Source organism: Aplysia californica, unplaced genomic scaffold (assembly GCF_000002075.1).
Source record: "Aplysia californica isolate F4 #8 unplaced genomic scaffold, AplCal3.0 scaffold00002, whole genome shotgun sequence".
NCBI classification, from domain to species: Eukaryota; Metazoa; Mollusca; class Gastropoda; order Aplysiida; family Aplysiidae; genus Aplysia; species Aplysia californica.
This window is the reverse complement of record NW_004797272.1, coordinates 4,279,901-4,301,743: the sequence shown is the minus strand read 5'-3', so window position 1 is coordinate 4,301,743 and position 21,843 is coordinate 4,279,901. Positions and strand designations below refer to the sequence as shown.

The window sequence follows — 21,843 nt, the reverse complement described above, 5'->3', positions numbered from 1 at the left end:
AAAACACGACGTAGAAGCTGTCAGTTTGTCTTCATAGAGTATTTTTACACATCGAATGAGAATTATTGCGGGTATTGCACCCTGTGTTTGCCTAGTGTTGGGCATCAATGCATTCATTTCCAAGAGATCAAGAGACGGCAATTCCAAGATTCAGCCAGGAGTGAGCAAACAGGTCGCTCTCTCGACACGACGTTGTCGAGAATCTGCCGAGACAAAGTGAGAGGCAGAGTTTGCTACGTTTGAACTTTTTAAAGTTAGGCTAAAGCTGAAGTATTGTGACATTACTCAACATCCCAGCAAATTCCACGAAGCGGCACCTTTGAGCTCTACAGTTCTACAGTACAGTGATGGACGAAGTGAGGTTCCTGATAGAATTTACATGAGCCACTATCTATCTAGATTAGATTTAATAACAAGTGGATTGATCTAGATCTAGATTCTAGATCTAGATCTAGATCTAGAATCTAGAGATACTCTATATCTAGATCTAGATTCTAGTTGGAGAACGACAACTAAACGCCATTGGCCGATATTTATGGCCACCTCTATTCTCACCCGGGGTGAGAATAGTGCAGGCGAGTCTTTTGGCTATTCTCACCCGGTGCGCGTTCACCGTTATAGCCTAGATCTAGGCCAACAAATTGGTAAGATTGTACTTTACCGGACCACCGGTCGGAACTACTTTCGCTATGGCGCCCCTGGTGCCTAGTGGCCCGCTATTCTTCGTTTCCGAGCTCCCCTACTCACTCTCCTACTCAGTTTTCTACATCCTCACTCTTCAACTGCCAGCAATCGACTGACGTCTCTTACCGGGTTTTTCAGTCATCACGACCGTGCCCTTTGACCCATGACCCTGACATCTTGAGGCTAATTGGTCAATCTTATCACGTGGTCCACTATTCTTATTTGCTCGCAACTCTGCTGGGTGGCCTAGGCCTACTCCTGGTCCGGCAAAGTACAATGGAGGGCTAAAGATGCACACGAGAGCTCATTTGCATAATTGCAACCCCCTCGGCCCTGCTCGCGACTTGGCGAGTATCTACCCCGATTGTCCGCTCATGTTATTGTTTATAATATGTGGGTGTCAGTGTCTTTAAATTATTGTTGCCAGGGGGGCTAGCCCCCCTGAAACCCCCCTTCCCCCCACTGTTGTTACATTGATATGTAAACACGACTGTCCGCTCATGTTATTGTTTCGCATTTTTGTGTGTTTTCTTTATTATAGTTTCCAGGGGGGCAATCCCCCCCTGAACCCCCCTCCCCCTCCCCACTGTTGGTATGATACACGGTGGTTCACCAAAGTTAAATCCCCTGCCCACTCTCAACCACCAACTCTCGCTCACCTCGCCTCGCCAGTTGCCGCTGGCTTGCGCTGTGCGTGCGCGAAGTCGCCCGCGGAACTACCTTTTGTCCGCACGCAGAGTACTATGACTATGAGAGCGTAGTTAGGCTAGGTGTGCGTAGTAATCACGGACCGAGACGGGTGGTCCGGTAAAGTACAATCCAGCCAACAAATTTTGCGTTCACCCTAAACCACAGAATTCTACATTGTGATAACAGAAAAATTGTAGAATTCTGTGCCGTGAACAAACGTTCCAATACAACTGTAGCCTACTAAAAGCGTACAATTTTGTCTGTGGGCAGTGGAGAGAGGAAGAGAGAGAGGAGTAGCGCGAGAACTTCCGGTCAAAACAAAACGGCGACCCGCGTAGTTCGGCTCGTTTCGAAAAGTTAAATAGCTGTAGCATCTTTGTAGACAACCAAATTAATTTACTTTTGTGTTTTAACATCATTTTTTAAACTTTGTTATGGTCAATTTGATCGTCCACACCGATAGACAGTATTCAGAAAGAGACAGAGAGAGAGAGGGGAGGAGTAGATCTTGCGAGAACTTCCAGGCAAAACAAAATGGCGACCCGCGTAGTTCGGCTCGATTCGAACAGTGAAATAGCCATAGCATCTTTGAAGACGATCAAATTAGCTTACAACTTTTGTGCTATAACGTAATTTTTTCTTGGCTTTTATCAATTTGATCATCCACACCGATAGACAGTATTCCAAAATGAGGAAAAGCAGGTCTTGTTTCGCACCGGGTGAGAATAGCCTACGCTGGCAAGTCTCACCCGGGGTGAGAGGTAGATTGTTTTTCTATTCTCACCCCGGATGAGAATAGCCACTTCCGATATTTATAGTAGAGCTAGATCTAGGCCTAACATCCATCTTGTTTGACCTCTCAAGGGGGATGCCCGCCACGTCATCTGATCGTGATTCTAAAAATTAGTGATTATTTTGTGTAGCGCGCAGTTTGCACTGGCAGCCAGGCAGTTTCCAAGCTCCTTCCCCTTATTATAGCCTTCGTATAGTTTTATCTACTCAGCGGCGTATGGAGTCCAATGTCTTGTAAATGCTAAATTTCTTGTGCTTAACTCTTATGCGTCTGTGCCCAGATGCGTATCTTATCAGCAACCGATTACGTCGGACGTGCCGGGCAGGCCGCCGGGGTCACTCAGTGTGTACTGTTGGTGTACAGCGCGCGCGCCGGGAAACGTGTGTTTTCGCCATGAATACCGCGGGAGTGTGTTAACCGATGATGAAAATAACGCTCTATCCTTCATAGCTTTCTATTTATAAAGTGTTACAAACACATGAATAACCCCCTCTCACAAGCTGATAAGACATTACGAGTAGTTACGCCCATTTGAATAACCTTTCTGGACACTCTTGTTGTTATGAATGACCTGAGGTTCCAAAGGGGATCATTTAGGTCAATTTCCGAATGTTTTACACTCAAATTGTTCTTTGTACCTGCACAAGGGTATTCAAAACTATCAAACAAGCTTATTTTTTATCAGGTAGTATCATTTCATACAAAATCAAGCTCATTTGAAATATTTTGTAGAAAAATGGAAGTCTTGTTTCCTGACTATCCTTTCGAGCTCCTCATGTCTAAGTGGGTCAATTTCTTCCATAATTTCATTGGACGAACATCTAGAGCTATCAACTTGGTATGTTTTGAATGAGACGTATGCCTCGATTACGAATCAACGCAGGTGGTTCTAGAAGAAAGCCACAAACGCACACAAACTCAAGCAGACTGATGCACCCACACTTGACCTGCATGAATGGGGATCCGACTCGGGACCGGAATGAGCCAGGAGCTACACTGATTCGGGACCAGAACGCAGGCGAGGTGCCGAAATAGGCTTATCGGGCTACATAAACCCGGCTCCCGCAGGATGAGGGCAAGTGGCTATTCTCCGGCGTCGCACCGGTCAATAGATCAGCAGCTATTCTCCGGCGCCGCGCCGCCGGTCTATTACTAATAATTTGTCAGCGCAGATTTGCAAATGCCTCTCCCATCTGTTTGTCTTGGAAAAAACTTCCCACAACTTTACCACTTCGTGCCACTTCCATTGATACAGACGATAGGTTTTCAGACACAAACTGCCACAATTCCTCCAATTTAGAATTATGTTGGGTGCAAGAAGAAACATGTTCACAACTATTGACGCGAGTTCATAACAAAGAGGGAGCATAAGAAGGAGTCACATTTTCACTGTTTACAAAAATGGAGATTGCCGTCATTATTCGGACTCGAGTCCGAATAACATTTTTTCATATTCGGACTCGAGTCCGAATAAAAAAAATTCATATTTCGGACTCGAGTCCGAATAAGAAAAAATGTTATTCGGACACGGGTCCGGAAAAAAGGAAGTGTCTTCGTTCTATAGATCTAACGTTCAGTGCTTCCAATTTTCCGCCATTTTTTAGTTTCCCCCACACCTTGTCTGCCGATCCGATGCCCACCACCTCATTGATACGCCCCCCCCTCCCCTCCATGTTTCCCACTTTCTTTGTTGTAGAAAAGGGTAAAATTGAAGATTAGCAGATCTCCTGCACCTGCATATTATGAGCTGGGAAAAAAAAAAGACTGATTCGTTCAAATACACAAGCCTGTGTCATCTCGATTGTTTACCAAGAAAAAGTTGTGTTGCTGTGTAGAGCCGAGCATATACGGCAACTTTTGATTCCATAGACCAGCACACAATTCACAACGTAGATCTACGTCAAGACTAGCTTATTATTGTAATAATGATCAGCTGCCGGGGGGGGGCTGACGCGTATGCGACGTTCAACGCCCGGACCGATAGCAACCCCCCCCCCCCTCTTTCCCCGACACGCACACACAACCACACGTGTGCAGACCGTCCATCCGACCCCGACACACGCTACCATCTTTAATTGCTTCTGATGACCGCTTGACAAATACACATTTATTAGAAGCGCTCTAACTTCTCAGGCCGGCTTCAAATTCATCATAAGATAAAAACTCGGCTCCGGCACAATTTAACGCCATTTTGCCCAAAGTGGTCCCGGTCTCTCCCCATCCTGAGGCGAGTCACGAGTGAGGCAGGACAGGAAGCCGGAGTCACGAGTCACAGGAAGTCGGAAGTGATGTCATGCTGGACAAGAACTAGAGTCCGCATAAGATTTTTTCATATTCGGACTAGAGTCCGAATAGTCCGAAAACGACAAGAAAGCACTGAAGTCGCGACATATCATATCAGTTAAATTGATCTAAAATTACAACAACAAGAAATAAGTTAAACAGCAAGCTATACTATATGACTAGACACAAAATCAATTTTGTTCGTTTAAATAAACAGAATCGTTATTTTGAAATAAGCAAATGGACGATGGAAATAAATGAATAAAGTTGTTAGACAATTACCATAGATAAAATATAATGAAAGGTAGACTTACTAGGCCTAGTTATGACGCCGGAGAATAGCTTCCGATCTATTGACCGGCGCGACGCCGGAGAATAGCCACTTGCTTAAATAAAAGAAACGATCCAGATCAAAGTGACCGATCATGCGCACTGCGTCGTTGAACTTTTTAAAAACTTGCTTTCGTATATCCAAATTGACGTAGGCCTACTCTTCTAGTCTTCTTCTTCTCAGTTTATGTAGTGTACAGCATCAGAATCAGTCTGGGTGGAAGAAGGGTGCTGCACAATCACAGTCAACCGAACCGAACAGTTAGACAAGTTGCAAAGAAAATAATTCAAGTCGGCAGGCTGCCGTCATGCGGCCGCGTTGCCACCTTTACTGACAAAGTGGGAATCTCTCAGTGACGTCAAACAAGATGGCTATTACTGTAAATATCGGCCAATGGCGTTTAGTTGTCGTTTTCTTGCTATCCGCTTGTGATTTAAGTTCTGAGATTTTTAGTCCTTTAACTTTTACTAGTAGTCTTTACCTCTTACTAGATCTAGATTTCTCGGTCTACAGTTTTTGGTTGGACTTTTTCCTTGTTTATTTTGTTTTCATTTCTCTTACAATACCCCAAATGTCCACACCACAGCTACAGATGAGTTATTTGTGGTGGTAACATCCACAAAGCAAGCTCCATTCCAGATTTGACCCCCTCTATCAATCTGATTTTCCTTAAAAAATTATCTGTGTGGTGGTAAAATACTAGAGACTACTTTGACACCTGCACACGCTGCTTTGGGGGGCTAAACTGTCACATTTTCGGCTGCAGAACACATGGCCACTAAAACTGTCTGCCATTTGTTTTCAAGAAAATATCAAACCTTTAAAATTACTTGCCTAGCTGTTTTCGGACTCTAGTCCGATTAGATTTTTTATCTATTGGCTCGAGTCCGAAATGGGTTTTATCTATGGCTGTAGTTATTCGCACAGGGTGTGTGAATACAATGGAAATACTATGAAATTTTATTCTCACAGGGTGAATACTGTGTGAATATTATGAAATTTTATTCGCCCTGGGTGTGTGAATACTATTATATTTTTTTCGCACAGGGTGTGTGAATACTACAAAATATTGGCGCAGGACGTTTCAAAAGAAGGATGGAAATTAATTGGGCCTAGTCATTTCCTCCTTTTTTCCCCCCCTCATCACGTAGGGACAAAGACAACAAGATAGTTCACTCCTCTCTTTGACCCAATTATAAAAGTGTCCTCAAAATTTGGTGGCACCCTCTTTGAAAAAGTGCAGACTTTGCGAACAGAGTTACCCAAGATCTGCTTGTGTGAAAAACAATAAAAGTGAAATTAACAGAATACGCTTATTCTTCTGCTGGAAAAACGAAAGAGAGCTTCAAAATAAAGACTCCAACGCCATCTGAAGCAATGCGTTGACTTCTGCGAACACTTCTCGAGCTTAGTGAACAATCTTGTAATGTTGCTAGTCTATATAGGGATAGATCTAAATCTAATTGTGAAATTCGATAGGAAACCCCCCCCCACTCAAATTGGAATTCAAGTTGTGTATTGTGTAATGATAATCATAATGACTCAAATCTCTCTTTTTTTCTGTTTGTTTTCCTTGCGCCTTGAGAGAGAGAGAGATGAGTGCATGCTTTTACCGTAAAACTGAAACAAATATGACATTATACTAGATGTAGATCTAGAGTAGTGTACAGCCTTTGCCAAAAGGTGGGATACCCGGGTGTGACAAACGAGGTCCAAAATCAATGTAGGCTCGACCCTGTGCGAATAGAATTATGCGCACACCCTGTGTGAATAACCACTTCCTTTTTATCTATTCGGACTCGGGTCCGAAAAAAATGTTTTACATTATATATATTGGGACTCAGCTTCTAAGTGAGTTGTGTGAGTGGAAGGAGGTACATGCTTATTATGTAACTGTCGTCAGGGGATTTTACGTAAAACAAGAATTAGAACTAGTATTACCAACTGGTAGCCTATTAGGACTGTAATTGTGTCAAAAGTCAAAAGACTGCACTCTCACTCTCATTGCCCAATGGCAGTGTCTGAGTACACAGTAACGGACAACTCAGGGTCTTTCTACCACCGCTACACATTATCATTACTTCCACCACCGTTTGTCTTTCTTTATGTTTAATTTCATTTTGTCCGTATGTTATAGTTTTTCTGTAATTAATGGGTTTTTAAAAAAAATCACATCACACAAAATCGACAGCCGTGGCCTCTTCCCAATACCTCTTCCCCCAGGAAGCCGAGAGTGCGTGACAGCAATGCGCCTTCTTATTGGTGGACATAAGTAACTTTGCCCCCCTGGCAAGGTCAACTCAATTTGGTTGTTCTGTTCATCATACTAATGATGTAGGGAGGGTCAGTTTAGATAGATCTAGTAACTTATTAAAGCTCACGATTCGATTGTTGTCATTATAATCGAAAAATATGTCTTAAATTTATGCTGGAAATGTATAGGAACAGGGGTCAGAAGTCATGCTGGACTCAATTCAGAGTCCGATAATATTTGTCTAATCGGACTCGAGTCCGAATAGTCACTTCAGTATTACTTATTGCGAAACATCAGATTATGGTGAAATACAGGGGCAGGGGGCGTACATAGAAGTAGGACACATGAGCCTTAAACTGTGTTCAGCTGGAGCAACGATTGGAGCATCTATTCGCGGCATGTCTCACTTTACATCAACTTAATTTGCAAATTAGTTTTGTGTCGTTGTAAAATCTCTTATTTTCAGCAACTGCGATTAAATTAGTTTTGATTTCCTTCCTATTTGTATTGCAAAAAAACAAAATGGGTTTTGAGCATGTCTTTGACTATTTAGACTATTTTTTTGTTTGGTTTTTATTTAGGCCCTACAGCCTACAGATACTGGCAGCCTGAATACAACTGAGAAAGACGCGACCCTTAAAAAACACAAAACTGCGAATACATCTAGGCAGAGATAACGGAATCACAGGAGAGCCAATACATTCATTATTAGTTTTTGCGTTGGAGATGTGCGCAGGCACTTAGAATGTGAAAAAATCAGAATGTGGTTAGTCTTTGCAAATGGTCATAGAAACTGAAAGAAATGTTTGAAAAGTCTGGTGCTGATTCAGTGTCATTGGAAAGCTCGTAATTATTCTTTTAAAAAGCCTTGTTACTGCAAGTTTCCCCCATTCTTCAGTTGAGTCAACTTGCAAACATAGAGATACTTTTATTTTAAAGAAAAGTAAGGAATAGCCGGGTTCCCATTTTGACCTGTGTGAAGTGAGGAAAATTTGTGCAAAGTGCCTTTCCCATGGACACAATGTGGGGTCCCTGACGAGATTCGAACCCATGATTTTACGGTTGCGAGTTCAAGAGCTGAACCAATGGACCACCAATGCCACATAGGCCATGATAGGCTGAATATCAGTGTAATTCTTCTCACATATGAAGTCAGCATGACTAAATGCATTGATTACAGAAGGAAAAACAAAGGGATTAAAATTCTTTTTGTTGTTAACGGGAATTTAGTTTTTCATAGCTTCTTGTATAAAAACTAGTACTGTACTTTGAATACTATTAGCCGTTGTTTTGGAAACCTGATCTTTTTTTTTTAATAAAAGAAAACCACACATGAACATTAATTTCTTCTCTGGTTGCCTCATTTAAAGAGTGTATAAATAAACAATCTTTTGTCCTTCAGTGACAGTTGTTTACGATGTTGTGGTGCATTCTACAATAAATAGTTTTTCAGTGGTTCCCAGTTCCCCCACTGCAAAGCACGTCTTTTACTTTGCAGTCCCTTGAGAAAATTTTTGCTAATTTTGAGGCAGCAGGTGAATAATACCCATCCAAATGATAGTTGGGCTTATCTCCTTTCAGTAACTTCTTAGTCTTGAAAGAGCAAAAAAGCAAGTCCCCGGTGCTTGTGGTGCAGCAGTAAGCACTTCTCTGTCACATGCAGGAGACCCAAGTTTGATTTCCGAGTGAGAATAACTTTTATCGAGTATCTTGGGTCTTTCTTCTGGATCTTTGTATCCCTGTCAGCCTGGGTTGGCCCTGACAGGCAGGGCTGAAGCCTCCTTCTTAATGATCTTAATTGTATTAACGAAGTGACTATTTCTCCTAACTTTCGGGAAAATACAGTTGAACTCTATTTCTCCAAACGGTTTCCGATCTCGAAATTTTTTGGGTTATTTGCGAGATTTAGGCGTCATCCTTTCATTCTGCCATTCGGCGAGGACTGGGAAGAAGCATTTTTTTAGTCAAATTCAATTTCTAGAGCTAGATCTAGAGATTTTTAAATGTCTGAATATTCAGATACTTCAGTTGTGGTTGGGGCAACTTTCGCGACTATACTTCATTTGAAAATACCTTCAAAAAGTACTGCGATGAAACAAGAATGCTCGACCTTGGCAGTAATCTATTTTGCATTTAGTCTCTCAGCAAAATCTAAAATCCTTCAGGTTTAAAAAAAATCCCTCTACGCCCCCCCCCCCCCCCCTCCTCCCAACCATCCACCTGTTCACACCTTACACACACACACACACACGCACACTCACACACTCACACTCACATGCACACGTACACACAAACACGGGCCACTCCATTCGCTTATTATCAACAAATCTCGAGAACGGTAACCGTTCGGAGAAATAGAGTTCAAGTTTATTTTCCCAAACGTTCTGAGAAATAGATCCGGCCTTGTATTAATGGGGGTGTAATTAACAAATGTTTTAAAAGTAATTTAATAAGCCAGTGAGATCATGGTCACTGAACTGTGCACTGTTATTGTTTGGTCATAATCCATCAACTGTAACCACATCTCTACCTTTGACTTTGACCCGTGCACTTCCAATGTAGTTTCAGAATTTGTTATACTGTGGCAATGGATAATTTATTTTCTTGTGTGGTATATTATATTTTTTTGCTGTCATTGGAGTAAAAATAAATACTTGTTTTATATTACATGCCCCTTTCTTTTGTATGAATTGAAACATGCATTGTTTAGTGTGTTGAACTTGTCAAAAGACACATGAGAATCCCCTTCTCTCTGTCTTTTCAGACCATAAAGATATGCATTCAGGACATCAATCCTCATGTTGTGTGTTCCCTTTGTCGAGGGTATTTTATAGATGCGACCACCATCACAGAATGCCTACACACATGTAAGTTTTGCACTCTTTACTCTTTTGACAAAGCTCAGGCCAGTTTTATCTCAGTGGTGTTGAATAGTTTAGATCCAATAAGGTTAAAATCACTCTTGATTAAAGAATGCCAACACTGTAGAACGTTTTGTAAATATACTATTTACACGCACACACCCTGCCCCAAATGTTTTCTCGTTAATGACACCTCCATAAACACAGTTTAGATCATTTAGGAAGCAGGCTTCAACTCTGCCTGTTAGGGCCAACTTAGGCTGACAGGGATACAAAGTTTCATAGAAGTAATATATTTAAAAGTAAATATTGTTCTAGTTCTCTTGATCAGCATTAGTTTCTGGGTCGATCCATATTTCATATTACTCCAGCTGTGCTGTATGTGCTTGTTATTCATCTTTCTATCTCGTTTATGCTGGTATTTTTCAGTTTGCAAGAGCTGCATAGTAAAGTATCTGATGAGTTGCAAACACTGCCCTCAATGCAAGCTCAAGGTTCATGAAACGCATCCACTTTTCCTGCTTCGGCCAGACAGAACATTGCAAGACATTGTGTACAAGCTGATTCCAAACCTCTTTGAAAGTAATACAACATTTTTGTTTAGAGCTAAGAAAATGTATCAGTGGGACTGTGTTGTTTGTATGCTCCCTTTTACTGACAACATGATTTGGTTATGTCAGAGACTGGACATTGAATTATGTAGTTTTGTAGTGAAAAATAGCACTGACAAAGATAAATGATTCTCATTTATATAAATCTAATTTTTGATGGAAAGTGAATGTTCACTTTTCAAAGCTTGTCTCATGTGTGTTTTTAAGGTGGCAGCCGGTATTTTCACGACATGTCGTGGGGAAAAAATTTACGCGCATTTTCACGACCTGTCAAAGACATTATCCTGGTTCTTACTGCAGAGGTTTAAGCCTATTAGCTAAAATACAATTCTTTTTGGGTAGATCTAGATCTGGTTTCCAATTTTGAATAACACCATTCCGATTAAGGTGTCAAAACCACCGGATTTGAGATGCGATGGGTGCCGAGAGTGCTTCCAACTTTCCCTTGCAAAACCCGTAGCCTAGATCTATATCCCGAAATCATGTAGGCTTTCTTTTTGTATCATCATCTCTGCCCCAACCCGTATTTAAAAATCTTTGAAAAGAGAGAGAGATAGAGGGGGGGGAGGGGCACACTTGCTTTCTTGCTTTTCGGGCTGTAGATCTAGAATCTAACCCCTCGGCAGTAAGTTGTATATCTGGCCTATTTGCGCGCACTCGACCTTAATGTTTGCAAATCAAGAACAGGATGAACTTGAAGTACTGCCACTCTGCCGGGTAGTGTTTCGACTCATCTTTGATTGTGTTGTTCTTGCCGGTGAATGATTTAGAGGATTTTTTGCCAAAAATATACTTTGTACCGCAATACGTCCGAAATTCTTCCTCAAACTCACAATATGATTTTAAAATCCGTCCCATTTCGAAGGGATGGGGATTCGCTTCCGCCATTCTTATTGAGAGAGTGAGAGAAGGAAGGCAAGCAAGGCCAAAGGGCAGAGAGTCTATAAATATACACCCTCTGGCTTGACCCAGCTGTTCACTGATTGGTCCAAAGAGAAAAACACGTCGTGAAAATGCGTGTCATTTTTTTGTGCATAAATTTTGTTTTCACATTTCGTGAAAATACCGGCTGCCTTTTAAGATTTGTTTAAAAAAAATATGGTCTTGTAAAACTTCACATTCTTGAAAGCAATGTTTCAGGTGTTTTCAGTAATGTTTTATAGTTTTGTTTTGCTACTGGATGGTTTGAAACTGACCCACATTTTGAAACTTGAAAATGGCACTTAACTTTCTAATTCTATCCACCAAAGTAAAGATCTTACAAGTGGGTGTTAGGGATGTTTTGCTTTTTTTTTTCAACATCAAGGGCATATATATTGGAAACCTGATGCTCAAATACCCAAAGACAATTTGTCATCCTGTTAGCTTGTGTTATTTATACATTTTTCTTTTGGTGCAAGTAGCCTTTGTGAAGTCTTCTTTACATTGCTGCAAACTATTACTTTTTACAGGATGCAAATTGGATCTCATTGACTTTCCGAGGCTTTGTTCCTCTCTGAAACTAGGGTCCGTTGTGTTTTTTAGACTTAATTTCACTCAGTTTTTCTGTGTCCTTATTTTACTCCTACTAAAAAGAAACACATATTCCAGTTGTTGCATAAGTGCAGCTTAGTACTTATTTTCTATCACTTCTGAACTCTTTTATCTCCAGAGGGGGGTTTTCCCATTGTACCGGAGCCTTCTTTTGGTACAAAACCTAAAAGTGACATAAACATCATTAAATCAAGAGAAATGAGCTTGTTTTGAAAGTTCTTTGTCTGATGAAAGAACTGATAAAAAGAGAACTGTTTTCTGCAATAGCTGAAAATTAATAAAACATCAATGTTGTAAATTTTTATGAATGTGCCCGAACCACTACCAGTGGATCATCAGCCCACAGTTTCAACCAAGAGCCTTTGAAGAGTGGCTTGTCAGAGATAAGAAGTTCAATAACCTATTAAGTGTTCATAGGGGCGTTAAACTTCATACACTTTTTTTATTTAAAATTTACTAATTATTAACTTGTTTGTGAAATTTCATCTCAGATGAGGAACTTCGTCGGGAGGAATTCAATAAATCTAGAGGCATGGCAGTAGATAAAAAACCTGGAACAAGAGCAGGTTAGTTCTTTGTTCATTTGCATGAAAGTCAGCTTCTGCCTTTATAGAACTCTGCCAAGTGAACAAACAACTTCATCTTGTTTTAAAAATATATATATATATATGTGTATATATATATATATATATATATATATATTACAGTAAAGCTTTACTATGTTCAATTTGAAATATTTACCAGTTAAGCATGCCACACTTGAGTATGCTTAGTTAGGTCACAAAAAAAGTCTGTCACTTTGGTCCTAATTATCGTAGAATTATAAATGTACCATTTGAAAGTATCATTCGATTGCATCTAGCTGTCGCATAGTTTCTTTTTTTTTTGTATTAGATAAACAATTTTCTTGAGACAACCTGTACCTTGAATTAAAGCCCTATCATTATCTTTTCCACTCTTGAGTTTCTCTTTAAAGAGGGGGGGTGGGGGGGGATTTTTAAAAGATTTTTTTCTGGCCCACCGGTCACGAAAAGTCACTTTTTGGTACTTTTTTCTTTTACTTTTATATTGCCTTAGAGTTTAAAGCTAAAACACAATCTGTATTTTTAAAGAATTCTGTTCAAGAGGACTTGCTACCTGTTGGGATGATTGCTGCTCCAGTTAAGATAAAACTGAGGGAGTTATCAATGAACAAAATATATATGTTTCACGTGTGATTGGCTTTTTGTACGAGCAAGTTGGTTGGCCGTTTGCAGCAATTGGGTCTAGTGGGTTACATGGTGTATGTATCTAGTCTGGATTTAAAAAATACTCTGCAGGTTGATGTATAGTATGTAGGATTTTACATTTGCATTGGTTTTTCTTGAATATTTAACCATGTTTTTTATTTCGTATTTTTATGTATATTTGTCTTTTTCAGAGGAACCCGTCACTCCAAAGTTGTCTAGTGTAATTAACAATCCAGATGGTCACCTTTACAAAAATGATGAACAAATATGTCTCTGTTTGGAGCGATACAGGTTAGTCTTCAGAGAAAATGATCTGTAGTTTTATTGTATAAAAATTATTAATCAGTTAATAGATGAGATCTAGTTCCTTAATTTTATTTGTGAATGTATATAATGTACTGATAAATTGTTCACATTTAAAAATGGATAGGACCTGATTCTGGAATAAACTGAGCAGTGTTTTGAAAATTGTGAATACATTTTTTGGTCAATGAATTGAGTGTACTGTTGCATTGTTCACATTTAAAGATAGACAGGACCCATGTCAAAAAATTCGGAAGATCAGCACAGGTGTAAAAGATGACATTAAGGTCAGCGAAATACACATAGAGGAAGTGACCCCTTTTATCTGTGAAGGAAGTATCATGGATGGCACAGGAAGAACAATCTGTGATGCCAAGACCAAGATTACGAAAAGCAAAGGGAGCATTCCAACAGTTACTCTCTGTCTGGAGATTGGGAAGCATCAGGGCAAGTACGAAGATCGAGATTTTCAATTCAAATGTAAAAAAAAAGGTATCGTTGTATGCATTGGAAACATGGAGACTAAAAAAGCAGATAGTAAACAAATTAGTCTTTCATTAATAATTTCCTGAGGAATATATGAAAATCCACTGGCCGGACAATATCAGTGATATAGTATTATGAAGGCAAACCAAACAAAAACCAGTTGATTGTGAGATCAAAAAAAAAAAAAAAAGATGGGGTGGAATAGACATCGTATGTTTAGGAAGCCAGCTTACAATGTGACAAGACAAAGCCTTCCATGGAACCTTCGGGGGTAAAGAAAGAGAGGAGGGCTGAGATCCGCCTGAGAGCGAGATCTGGGAGCAGACTTCAGGCATATGAGACACAACTGGCTGGAGGTGGAGAAGATCATCCAGGACAAAGACAGATGGAAAGCCATGCTTAGCAGCCTTGCCCAATTCCAGGGTGAAAGAGGTGGATGATTGGCATAAGGGCGCTACTCTGTGGCGACCGGGTGTGTTCACTTTGCTTATATAACAGCTTGCACTAAGAAAATTAATTCCATCTTTTTAGACAACAAACATCCCTTGTTCCCTCAAATAAAAACATCAGTCAGAAGTAAAAGACCCATGCTTCTGATCTGTAACAAAGAAAGATACAGAAGGTCATTTTTACCATCATCTATCAAAATGCTTCCATCTTAACCATCTATCTTGTTTAGTGTACTTACGACCTTAGAGCATGCATCAAAATAACATTGAGTGTGTATCTAGCTTACGATTATTATTGTTTATATTGCTGCTCATTTATATTATGTATGCGATTGTAAGCCTACTTGTGTGTGCATGTGCGTGCACGTGTGTGTGTGTGCGTGTGTGTGTGTGTGTGTACTCGTGGTGGAACACCAAACCAATGTGCCAGGATCTGGACAATAAAGATGTATCTTATCTTATCTTATCTCATCTTATTGTGGTGAGGGCCCATTTCTGAAAGAAGCTGTATATTCTATTGAAACCTGTGGGTAAAATCTTCAGATCTGCCTATTACTCTGATATTTTTGGAGGCCTCCAGTTTTTTGGGGTTTTTTTGCATGCCAAAGTACCCCAATCGTTTTTTTTATTTGTTTTTTTTTTCTTATTTAATTTTTTTTTTTTTTTGGTGAAATTCCTTTTCTGAAGGGTCATATGTGACTTATGGCAAGTGACAGGAAGATACAATTTTATTTGCTTATTTGCATTACACACATTTAAAAAGCTATGATCAGTTTGTTATGTAATCTTATTCTATTGGGGTTCTGGAGAGTCTGATTTTGAGGAAGATTCCTCTTTTAGGACATAGAGTGGTTGGCAGGTCTACTTAAAAAATCAGAATTATTATTGTTCCCCGAGGCTTCTGCTATTTTTAACCTGTTCACAGTAGCGTTGGTAACCTAGTGTGGGTGGTTGGTGGGTGCTCTGGTGTGGTTTGCTTCTTCTTTCCAATCAACAAACATCTGTTGTCCTTATCTCCCCTCCTTCTTTTATATGTTTGTTACTCTCTTGTAACACTTCTAATCTTCTTGCGTTCATATGACCTTATGCAGTTGTGAGCGCCGTAAAACCTCTACTAAAACTAAAACGAAAAGGTAACCTAGTGGTTAGGCTACCGGACTCGTAATCGTGAGATTGCGGGTTCGGGGGTTCAAGCCTCAGCTCGGCCTCATGTTGTATCCTTGGAAAAAGGCACTTTACACAAAAGTCCCTTTTGGCTCGGTCCTTTCGGAGATGAACATTAAACTCGGAGGCCCCACCTCTTCTTAAATAACCTAAGAGTGCTGATAGGGTGTTAAACCTATACCATTTCAGCTTTTTTTTAAAAACTGTTCACAGGTCTCAGCGAATCATGCACAGAGGAAAAGTCCTGGCCCTGCGACCTCTGGACAGGAAGTTCTTGAGATGTTCTATAAGAGTGCTCGTGTCACATCTGAAAGCTATGCTCTACAAAAAGCTTCTAATTCCACCTGAAGTTCAGGTTCTCTTTATTTTCATCTAGATTAACAATTGTGTTCAATGAATTATATTGTTTAATGTTGGGTTCATGTGAAAATAATTTTACCTTTAAATGAGCAGCATGCGAAAGAAGAGTTGTGGTACAAATAGTAGTTTCATATTATTGGGACAACTTGTGACTTTTATTCAGAGGGTTTATCGGAAAATAACTGTTCTCATGTTTATATAATGATGGCATGATTTGAACTAAAAGAAAAATTTCTTTCAACTCCAAAAATATTTATTTACTGAGGAGCTTCCTTTTGCATCAGACAAAAGTTCTTAATTTCTTCCCTGCCTCCATTTAGTGGTGTGAATAACAGGTCTTAATTTCTTCTCTTTTACTTTCTTGTTCTTAATTGTCATCTTGCTTTTCTTGATGGCACTATGAGATTGACATTGCATATACAATCTCTTCTCTTCAGCTCAGTGTGTAATAATGAAATGGACATTATTTTTCAGGTGGAAGTGATCTGTGATCGGGAAGTGTTATCAGATGAGGTGTCCATGAAACAAATCTTCTTAATGAACTGGTTTGGGAAGGTAAGCCATTCTTGAGTTCAGGGCTGACATTATCAGCGTATGATTAGCATAATTTTTTTAGGAAAAGAGAAACATTCTGACTCAGAAGGGGTCATGTAGTACTTGGAAAAGGCATGTAGATCTGCATGTTTGCAGACAATCGTCTGAAATCAAACAATCGCGACCTGACCCGCGAGCCGGCCGATGCTATCGCTAGGCCCACCTGTATCAGTCAATGTGTGAAGTGCGAGGTCTGGCCGACTGCCAGCGCCCCCCTTTTTCTGCCCTCTGCTTTGTCGGCACTTTCGTTTTTGTGCGGACGTCGGCGTTTCCGACATAATTGTCAGAACCTGAGTAGAAATACGAATGCGAAAAAGTATGAAGACCTAAATTATCTACTTTCAGTTTCGTGCTGGAGCGGCCATTTTAATTTAGTTTGTTTACCGATTGTTCAGATCATGTGGATTCATTCAAGTCCGACTCACTTGATCTACTTTACATATAGAGATTTATAGATCATTATAGACCTCAATGGAGGATTCATATTTCAATTCTATTGTGTCAAACCCTATTATAGGTTGTGCTGTAATATTTATGTTAGCAAAACGCTTTTCATCAGGTGCGTGAATTATTTACTTAGAATCTAGAATTCTAGATCTAGATCTGGACTCAGCTGAGTCCATCTGTTCGGAATCGGATGCGGATTTCTCGTTCAAGGCCAATTCCTATTCACTTGTTCTACTTGATCTAGATCGAGATTTATTTAGATTACTAGATCTATAACTATATGGAGGATTCATATTCCAAATCTATTGTATTATTGTATTAAACCCTATTATAGCTATGCAGGCCATATTAATTTTTTTTAAAATTAAATGCTCCTTGTTTGTTTTGGAGTGTGCTTTAAAATTTTTTAATTTTTTTAAACTTGTGCTGGCCTTTTTACTTAAGGGCCGTTGCAGGTTCTTTTATGGGGTAGGGTTAGAGTTAGGTCTCTTCTTTATAGTGTTTGTTGGGATGGTCGCTCGTTACTCGGAAGTCTTTTCTTTTATAACACCCACAATTTAAAAGCTCTTTAGTTTTTTTGGGGGGAGGAGGTGTGCAAAATTTTCAGACAATCTGGTTGAGGCTCACATGCAGGTCTAGGCATGACAATACCCGGAAACAACGGATGGGTATAATGGATATAGAACCTCGCTCAGGGATGCCGCTTTTTTCAGGTATTTCCGGTATTTTGATCCTGATCTGCTATTCCGTTATTGAAATCGAGATGGAATCTATAGTTATGGAAAAACCCTTTGGGTTTCAAATTGATATATTCATATGTTAACGAGACCTTCGCGTGTGGATTTTCAGCTATTTAAAAAAAGTCAAGTGGCATCCCTGCTAGCTCCAAGCACCATCCTTTTCACATAAATGTCTCTAGTTTCACTATGTAACGTGCAGCGTTGTTACTGTCAACTAGAACTGTACCTGGTTTAATTTTGTCTGTTGGAGAGCAAACTTTAAAAAGATAAATGATTAGTTCTTATTTCCGGGGTTATGCTTGAATTATTTTATTTTTTAAATTTGTTATGTTCAGTGGAGTTGAAAAAAACAGAAAGTATCTGGCACAAATCTTTGTGTGAAATCGTAGGAAAATCAATTCTTTGTATGCTTTTTCTGTGGGTTTTTTCTTTCACTTATTAGTCTGCTGGGTAAAATGATAAGTTTATTGTTAGTAAAGGGCATAATTTATTTAATATGATAATTGCTGACTCCTTTTCTATAGGACTCTTTCTTTATACAGCCTTGGTGGTCATGAGTAGTCCCAACTATCACTTCTGAGTTGTTGGTGAGATTGATTATCCAGTTGGCTAAAATTTGATACTTTGCACTTGGGGGTTGAGATTTACTGTGCTTGTTAATAGTCCTACAAGTTTTAGCTTTTGCCAGATCAGCCCAGTGTCGGCCGATGCCTCACTCTTATCGAAACCTCTAGCTATGTGTACTGCCCTGAGCTGACCAAACGCCTTCGATAGTTACGACAATCTTCAACAGAGATTTCACTGTGGTGACATGATTTATACCGAGTGATGGCTAATAAAATGTTGACAAGATAATGGAAATGTTTGTTCTTTTAACTGTCACTGGTTTAGGTTCTGAAACCATGCAACAATTTGATTAGGACACTGTTACTATTTTCGAATATGATCATTTGTACAACTTTCGTGTTTTGTTGATGAACAGTCAGGCTTGTAGCGCTTGTTAATGTAGTTATTCTATTTATTATATTAATTTTTGTCCTTTTTTTTTGTCACCCACAGGAAACGCCAATGGTCTTGTTTTACAGATTTCGTGAAACTCCTGGCAACAGTGTCACGTGATTTTTCAAGTACAGGAACACAAAAAAATTATGTTATTGACTCTTGGTTTGAATGTTCATTTTCTTCAAAACACTGTAGAATTTAAGATACCACCAGGCCACGTAAGTAAAACTTTTTTAATGCAAAGTGAATTTCTTGTCATCCATGAAAATATTTTATGAACAAAGCTAGCCAGGTCTTAATTATCTCTTTAACGATAAAATAGAATATGAAAACTGTGAATAGCTTGCAAGAATCACTCGTTTGACTGAGTGATAACACAATAGATAACGTGTCATGTTTTGAATGAATGGGGGGACTGGAATGTGTACTGCAGTGCTTTCATTGCGATTGGTATTTTCAGTTTTGTGCACAATGCTAAACTTGCCATTTATTTTTCCTCTTGTGTATAGCCGAAATGAAGAAAACAGTTTTCGTAGAATTGTCTCTGGCTAAATGCCCTTTGGACTTGTGATATGAATGCTTCAGTGCTGTAATTACAGCTGAGAGGCTGCTCATAGAATGTGTTATAAAACTGCACAGTGAAAATAACATTTGCATTGGCAGACAGCAATAGATTAGTTTAATCTAAGCAAAGATCAGAAAAGAAGGTTATCTTCTGAATCCTGTGTTTTGCCTGTGTAGGGGTTTTTCTTCTATGATTTTGAAAATACTACGCTGCATGAGTTGTACGATGAGATGCATAAGGCTGTCTTCAGGTCACACACATAAGAAATATTGGTTTTTGTTGATGTTTCAAACTGCTAACCCACTGTATTCTCTCACTGGCACAATATAATCCATCTGCATACATATCTGGTTACTCCAATATATAGAAACTAGTTATTATTGAGCTGCTCCCGAGTTGCCTTGATGTCAGCAGCTGTGTGCTATATCCGAAAGCAGTTATTGATTCAGAGTGCCACTTTGCATGTCGGACAATAAAATCTGGTCTGTGCCCGAACCTTTACTTCAGTACACACTTTGCACACCTGGCCGTGCTTTTTGTCCTCAAACTGTGAGGGGGAAATGTCCCATGGCAGCAGCAGAGTCTATCAGGGGCAGCATTTTGGCGAAAGCAATTGGCGGCTTGCCGTGCCATGTGGGACTGAATGGGGGCAATGACAATCTCTTTGCAAAATTCCTTCACAGTACCCTTGTGTCCATCCTGTCCATAAAGAATATGGGCAGTGGTCGGGAATTGCGGTCCGGGGATTTGCTTACCTTACAGCGCTTGAACCATCGCAAGTGGAAGTAGAATAGAACTAAACGTGGACGAAATTCGACAAAAAAAGTACATAACTTCGCAACCAGTAAAGATATCTTTATGTTTGTTGCATCGATTGAAAGGTTATTATGTCTACTTTCATATGAAAGAATCAGAGAAAGTTTAGTCTCTTAAATCTCTTTAATAGGGTCTGAAGATTAAGACTGGGGTCAATTTTCATGGGTCCGAAAATGGATGAATACGAAAATAAATGATGATATTTCAACAAGGAATAATCCGAAAAGCATATGTTATGTATCATTTTGATCGTCTTATTCAACACATTCTTAAAAGAGGATATGAGAAGAGAATAACACAGTTTCAACTGCAAAAGAAAAAGAGAAAAGAACAAATCGGCGCTTATTTATACTGAGAAGACCCGAAAAGTTGTTTGAATGCGTGCCAGCTGGCCTGTTGGTTGCCTTGTCTTTTGCTTTAGCATTATATACTTGTCTGACGTTCCTTGCACCCTCAAGTGAGTCGTCCGAATTGTAGACTTCTGCAGGTCTCTTTGTCCTCAGAGCTTCTTTCATTTTTGCCATTTTTCAAGGCAGCATCCTGATGTAATTTCCAGGATTTCCTGTTGTTACCCTGCCATGTGGCCTGGGTGGTGGACACTTCCCTTTTTTTTTTCCGTAGATGGCCGTTTGGGGGCCCCCGGGTATTCAACCCAAGACACTCTTTTCTCATACGACGCATCTTGAGTTTGTTTTGTATAGTACCGTTGCAACAGTACCACATTCGTGGGATGAGGTTGGGGCTCAAGTGGAGTGAAGACCTTGACCTTGTTTTGTTTCACCTCTTTGCAGTATACGCCAGCGCGTTTCACGACTGTGTTCAGATTTATTCCATCTTGGATAAAAATGTCTTCGACGACGGGCCGCAAGTACCCCATGCCCCGCGATCATCAGGGAACAGAGAAATTTTGTTTGCCGCCCTCCTTTCGAGGTTGTGTTCGTTGTCAGCAACAACAAAACAAAAAAAACCCATTCTTTTTACCAACAGGCAATTTTTGCAGCGGCTCAGCCTCTTCCTCAAGACTCTCTAATAAGACATGCAGATTCTGAAATCGGCCATGTGACAGAGGCCTCCCACCACTCACCTCCACCACCTCTTCTGTCTCGTCATCATCGTCAGCCAACCCATCCCCATCATCATCATTGTCAACTGATCCATCCCCATCATCATCATCGTCAACTGATTCATCCCCATCATCATCATCGTCAACTGATTCATCCCCATCATCATCATCGTCAACTGATCCCTCTCCATTATCATCATCGTCAACCCATCCATCCCATTCTTCCCCATCATCATCGTCTTTCACGTCACCATCACCTCCCTCCTCATCGTCACCCTTTGCATCACGCTTGTCATCATCCCCAGCGTGACCGTCGTCACTGCTGACTTTGCGGCTGCACAAGAAAGTCTTTTCGTGTCTTTTTGGGTCTCTTCGGCTGTCTTTTTGGGGCTTTGCGGCTGCCTTTTCAGGGGTCTTTTCGAGTCTTCTCGGTATAAATAAGTGCCCGAATTTATTTGAAGTAGAAATCAAGCACCCAAAAAAATTTATAGGCTGAAAAACACATAGATAGGTCTCCTAGATCACAGATGCTGCTCCTAGTACACCTACAATCTATTCTTCTTTCATGAAAGTGGAAAACAGAAG

At 40.0% G+C, this 21,843-nt stretch overlaps 1 protein-coding gene across 1 annotated transcript; it reads left to right on the top strand.

The window, feature by feature from the left end:
• Positions 1-118: 118 nt before the first annotated feature.
• LOC101846928 (polycomb group RING finger protein 1) lies at positions 119-20,523 on the top strand. Its single transcript, XM_005089046.3, has 8 exons — positions 119-356; positions 9,800-9,902; positions 10,326-10,478; positions 12,532-12,606; positions 13,461-13,560; positions 15,885-16,026; positions 16,506-16,586; positions 18,872-20,523. The coding sequence occupies exons 1-8, from the start codon at positions 348-350 to the stop codon at positions 18,929-18,931; spliced, it is 723 nt and encodes a 240-aa protein (XP_005089103.1). The 5' UTR covers positions 119-347; the 3' UTR covers positions 18,932-20,523.
• Positions 20,524-21,843: the final 1,320 nt, after the last annotated feature.

Bases quoted from the DNA above. Each gene is read 5' to 3' on its own strand.
- LOC101846928 (XM_005089046.3), top strand. The intron at 9,903-10,325 runs GTAAGTTTTGCA...GGTATTTTTCAG, and splicing joins CACAGAATGCCTACACACAT to TTTGCAAGAGCTGCATAGTA. The intron at 13,561-15,884 runs GTTAGTCTTCAG...AACTGTTCACAG, and splicing joins CTCTGTTTGGAGCGATACAG to GTCTCAGCGAATCATGCACA.